Raw genomic sequence first — 6,000 nt, 5'->3', positions numbered from 1 at the left:
GCTAAAGATGGGTTACCATGCCTGTGCTGAAGCATCATCAAGGCATCAAAGAGTAACCCTGGCTGCCTCTCCAGGAGTTGGTTGGTCAGCTCTCTGTACTCTTCTAGCCTCATCTCCTGAATAAGTCTCTGGAAGCATAAAGGAGGGAGAAACACAGACATGGCTTTATTATTTGCTGTATTTGTTATATTATTTTTGGCTAAATTATTATTTCAGTGATTAGTTGTAGACTCTAACGTTTTCATCCAACATATTGAGAACAATAACAGGTCTACATGTCAACATATTCCTCTAATGTACTATAACTATGTAGTATTCATTCAGTGGTGTCTCAGATAATATTACAGGAGCATTACTCAGTAAGATGTAAACACAGAGATGCGGTATAAAATAAGTTTTATCTTGTGGATATCACACAGACAATGTAGGAATATAATAAAATAACGTGCTGAAAATACTGAGTTTCTTTGTTGTATTTCCACTCTCTCCTCCTCCTCCTCCTCCTCCTCCCTCGCAGCAGCTGCTCCAGCTCTCCCTCGTCTGTCCCTCACAGCTCCTCTGCCACTGCCTCTCTGACCTCTACCTCTTCTTCTTCCTCTTCCTCTCCCTTTCACCTCTCTGAATCTCTCAGCTGTTTCATTCTTTAAGGGGAAATACACAGTTCCTGCTAACGCTGCCTTGCTGTTAAAGACTGATCATATTCAATGAAATAACTGGTTTGCTAACGTTAGCTTGCATTAGCATTCAGCTACTACTACCAAACGTCAGTAATAGAGCGCTGCCTTTGCGCAGTAACACTTATATCCATGTACACTATCAACGACAGTTTAAAAAAAGACACTAAAAAAGACACCTCATCACTGGATAGAAGAATGCTTCCACCGCAAACTAAAAACACACCTCTTCTGACTATACCTTGAATAAAAGTTGAAACTAACAATTTAGTAGCATTTAAATGGCACTCACTTATAGCACTTTGTAGTTTTGCTTTCTTGAAGAAAATTGTACTTTTTTGATTCTTCTTGTTCTGGGTTTTTACCCGCATGGTTGAATGCACTTATGTAATGTAATGTAATGTAATGTAATGTAATGTAATGCTTGATGCTGTCGTAGACATTTTGACATACTAGGGCCACCGTAGCTCTCCTCTCACTCAGGAAAGGAGGGGGGAGCTGAGGAGCACTAAGTTTGATACTTGTTACACACTTAACCTTTAACATTTAGAGCTGTGTATTTATCAGGTTGCTTTAGTTCAGATTGTTTTAAATGATACTAATGTGATACTAACATCAATAATAATAACATATATACTTTCAGACATCTTGCATTTCTTAACCCCCAAATGTTCCAGTTGAGCTCTACAGTTCAACCTCTGTCAGCAGCAGAATAATGGACTCATGAACGTGGAGACACTCCCACGTGCTGTTACACTGACGCTCAACATTCAGCCAATGACAGAGAGGGAACGGCACAGATAGATTTACATGTGATGTGTTCAAATACAGCCTGGCCACTGACGTCTGTATTCATTTGATCGACTAATATCGTGACGATGCCTGAACCAGCGAAGCCTGCGCCCAAGAAGGGCTCCAAGAAAGCGGTGGCGAAGGCCCCCGGTAAGGCCGGAAAGAAGAGGAGAAAGTCCAGGAAGGAGAGCTACGCCATCTACGTGTACAAGGTGCTGAAGCAGGTCCACCCCGACACTGGGATCTCCTCCAAGGCCATGGGCATCATGAACTGCTTCGTGAGCGACATCTTCGAGCGCATCGCCGGTGAGGCCTCTCGTCTGGCTCATTACAACAAGCGCTCCACCATCACCTCCAGGGAGATTCAGACCGCCGTCCGCCTGCTGCTGCCCGGGGAGCTGGCTAAACACGCCGTGTCTGAGGGCACCAAGGCCGTGACCAAGTACACCAGCTCCAAGTAAACGACTCTAAGGAGACATCAAAGCAACGGCTCTTTTAAGAGCCACACACTTTCTCTATGGAGACAAACTGTCCTGACTCTAACGACATGTCCATCAATAGTAAAATATCCACTTTTAAATAATACTGTAACTGTGGTTAATTAGATCATGGTTGAATTTAATAATTAGGGTTCATATTGAAGTTTTCTTGTCCCGTGTCCACAGGGACAATATATTACAAATATTGTAATGATGGATGTATTTTTCATAGTGCTATAATACACTGGTGGTTTGAGGCTGCTAATGGTTATCCATTTATGATCTTTTTAGTACACAACATACCCATATATTAATAGTCCACATTAGCTCCAAAACATCCATTCAGAGCAGCGCACCTAAACACAACAAACCAGTGTGCCCATGGCCCTGAAACAAGGTATCCAATTTAGTTGTTAAAAATTATACTCTTAAAAATTACAGCCTTTTTGATGTGGTTTTATCTTTAGCTACAAGTTTGTTAACACACCTACACAGGGTCATTGTCATTGTTGGAAAAACTAGTCAGAATAGGGTTAGAGAGGTTTACATACAAAGGAGAGCGATCATGATTTGAAAGAAACTGTTAAATCTGAAACACTAAATTGCTATTAATTTACACTTGAGCACTGGGTGTAAATGAACATATGTGGACCCACCCAAGCAGGGCCTTAGAAAAGATTTGAAAAACAATCGTCAGGTGGGGGTTACTTAGATTTACTTTCAATGAAGATCTATTGATATTTGAAGAAAACATTTATTTCACAAACCTTTTTTTTCTTAGAAAACACATGGAGTTCATGTAGCAGCCATTTTCTATTCAGCTTGATGCTAACAAACTACTTCAAGAGAATGAAATGATATAAACATTCTAAACCATTTCCTCAGATACATTTGACATATAGTGGTTGTGACACAGGAAATATTAATAAGTTTTAAATATTCTAAAACTAGTAAACTTATTTGAACCTGTCGTCCATGGATGCACTCTGCATAGGTGGAAAATGAGTGGTTCCTTCAGAGTGACTGCTGTCGCTAATATTGGCTGATTTTATAACAATTTAATGAATGTCTAACGGTGTTGACAAAAAACTGGGAAACAACTTTGAAACCTTAAGAAATGTGCAGGTGTCACTAAAGATCAATTTTGCTCTGATAGGTTATATTCAGTTTTTCTTATGTGGAAATAAGCTTGTTTTAATCATTACAAAATACTTGTATCCATTTTATTGCACATGAATGTTTGAAACCTTCTCTGTGGCCTTCATGTTTTAGATGTAGTGGGAAGACTGTGTGATAGATTTGATATAATAACAATTAAATTAAATTGAAGGGGATAAGAATGTTGAAAACATTCTATTGTTAATCCCTCATAATATCTACAATTGAAAAATATTTAAATTTTTTAACCGAATAGCAGTTTCTACTGCAGGACGTGTTGTCCCATGTGTCAAGAATCTGTGATTTGTGTTATTCATGAGGAGAAGGTGGTGATTTTTTCCCCCTGTTGGTTATAATTGTATTTGTAAAGAAGCTCATTAAATCATTGCTCCTCAGAGCAAGAGGAATAGATGGATCAGTAGAACTGTGACTCTCTGTCATCTCTCAGTGCTTTCTTGTTATATATCAGGCTATCTTTCCAGGCCAGGTGAAAATCACCTTGGTTGGTGGAACGCCTCTTCCTCTCCAGCTTCTGTGATGTCTGTTTTAAAACACGTATTTGATACTGGTGTACTCCTTATTGTTCAGCTGAACTAAGACTGTCACTGGTAACATAAATGAAAGTTGAAGTCACCTAACTAAACGTAAATACAGTCAGATCGTAATTCACGTCGGCAGCAACGACTCCCGGCTTCATATGTCGGAGGTCACTAAAGTTAATGTTGAGTCGGTGTGTGCTTATGCAAAAACGATGTCAGACACTAGTTTTCTCTGGCCCTCTCCCTAACACAACAGGTGATGACATGTTTAGCCGCATGTTGTCTTTTAACTTCTTTTAACTTCAAACTTTTTGGAGGAAACCTGTTCTTGTTAGGAGAGACGGCGTTCATCCCACTTGTCTATTAAATGACAACCCAGAGTTGGGACCATAAGATCATTATCATCAAAGGCTATTTTAGTTAATGAACTAGTCTCAGATCACAACATTGATTTATTGTCCCTCACTGAGACGTGGCTGCAACCTGATGAATATGTCAGTCTAAATGAATCTACTCCCCCCAGTCATGTAAATTCACACGTTCCCAGAGAATTTGGTCGAGGAGGTGGAGTTGCTGCTATTTTTAACTCCAGTCTATTAATTAATCCTAAACCTAAACTAAGCTACAACTCATTTGAAAGTCTTGTTCTTAGTCTTCCACACCTATCCAAGAAATACCAACAGCCAATCATATTTGCTGTAGTTTACCGTGCTCCGGGGGCTTATTCTGAATTTTTAACGGAATTCCCTGAGTTTTTATCAAACCTAGTCCTAAAGGCCGATAAAATTATTATTGTTGGTGACTTTAATATTCATGTTGAAAATAATAAAGATAGCCTTAGCATAGCATTTATTTCAATACTAGACTCAATAGGTTTCAGTCAGTGTGTACACCAACGTACTCATTGTTGTAACCACACACTTGACCTTGTATTATCATACGGTGTCAAAATTGAACATCTAACGGTACTTCCGCGCAATCCAATTCTATCAGACCATAATTTAATAACCTTCGATTTGTCATTATCAGAATATATGCCACTAATAAAAAACTCATTCTCTAGATGTCTACCTGATAGTGCTGTAGCTAAATTTAAGGAAATAATTCCGATCACATTTAAACCCGTATTATCCGTCGATACAACCAACAAATTCTTTAAAAACCCTAGCTCCACTGAGATTGACCATCTCGTCGATAGCTCTGTAAGGTCATTACGATTAACATTAGACTCAATAGCGCCTCTAAAAAAGAAACGTGTAAAACATAGTAAATTAGCTCCGTGGTATAATTCCAAGACACATGAGTTAAAACAAGTATCAAGAAAACTAGAAAGGAAGCGGCGCTCCAGCAACCGTGTTGAATATCTCCTAGACTGGAAGAATAGTGTTAAAGCATATAAGAAGGCCCTCCACAAAGCAAGAGCTGCCTACTATTCAAAACTAATAGAAGAGAATAAAAACAACCCCAGGTTTCTCTTCAGCACTGTAGCCAGGCTGACAGAGAGTCACACTTCCACCGAACCCAGTATTCCTCGATCCCTAAATAGCAATATCTTTATGACCTTCTTTAATGATAAAATTCTTACTATTAGAAATCAAATCAACCATCTCCTGCCCTCAATTGGCACTAATACCCTACCAAGAACAGAAATCTCAGAAACGGCTGAGAATCCTACCAATTATTTAGACAGCTTCTCTCTGATCACCCTTGATCAGCTGACCAAAATAATCTCATGTTCTAAACCAACAACTTGTATCTTAGATTCCATTCCTACAAAATTACTTAAAGGGGACATAGCATGCAAATTCCACTTTGTTAGTGCTTCTACAGGTTAATGTGGGTATCTGGCATGTCTACCAACCCAAAAACTCTGGGGAAAAAACACTCGCACGTTTTGTTATAGTTCCTCTAAGTCAGAAACGTCATGCTTGAGCGACTCGATTGCGCTTCCTGGGTTTTGTGTCGTAACAAGGAACTGGAAGTCTCCCTACATGGTCTTGCCCCCCCCGTCCCCCCACACTCGCTACGCCGGGTTTACACCGGAGGCTGCGAGGCAGCGCAGCGCCGTTCCCAAGCACGCAGCCGGGCTGTTCACACGGGACGAGCATTTCTCCGCTGGTCAGCCCGCGATTCACTCACATGTGGCATTTGTCTGGATCGTTGGGACTGGGAGGCTGCAGCAGCTGCTCGGGAGCGACCGCCCGCTCTCCCATGCGTGAGCTGGAATTTGTGTCAGCGCCACACAGCCAGCAGTGTGGAAGACTTCCGCAGTGTTCAGCGCTACTGTAACCCCCGAACCCCGACATTCAACGGGTACAACAACAAGCGAAGAAAGCAGAATCGCGGGCTGACCTAATA

The 6,000-nt window shown here is 40.6% G+C and overlaps 1 protein-coding gene across 1 annotated transcript; it reads left to right on the top strand.

The window, feature by feature from the left end:
* Positions 1 to 1,541: 1,541 nt before the first annotated feature.
* LOC124852581 (histone H2B-like) lies at positions 1,542 to 3,527 on the top strand. Its single transcript, XM_047341533.1, has one exon. The coding sequence runs from the start codon at positions 1,553 to 1,555 to the stop codon at positions 1,925 to 1,927; it is 375 nt and encodes a 124-aa protein (XP_047197489.1). The 5' UTR covers positions 1,542 to 1,552; the 3' UTR covers positions 1,928 to 3,527.
* The last annotated feature ends 2,473 nt before the right edge of the window (positions 3,528 to 6,000 follow it).

Source organism: Hippoglossus stenolepis, chromosome 10 (assembly GCF_022539355.2).
Source record: "Hippoglossus stenolepis isolate QCI-W04-F060 chromosome 10, HSTE1.2, whole genome shotgun sequence".
Lineage (NCBI taxonomy): Eukaryota > Metazoa > Chordata > Actinopteri > Pleuronectiformes > Pleuronectidae > Hippoglossus > Hippoglossus stenolepis.
Note: the sequence above shows the minus strand (reverse complement) of the source record. Positions and strands in the feature narration are given on the sequence as shown.

Excerpts from the sequence above, each read along its gene's own strand:
- LOC124852581 (XM_047341533.1), top strand. The coding sequence starts at position 1,553 with ATGCCTGAACCAGCGAAGCCTGCGCCCAAGAAGGGCTCCAAGAAAGCG.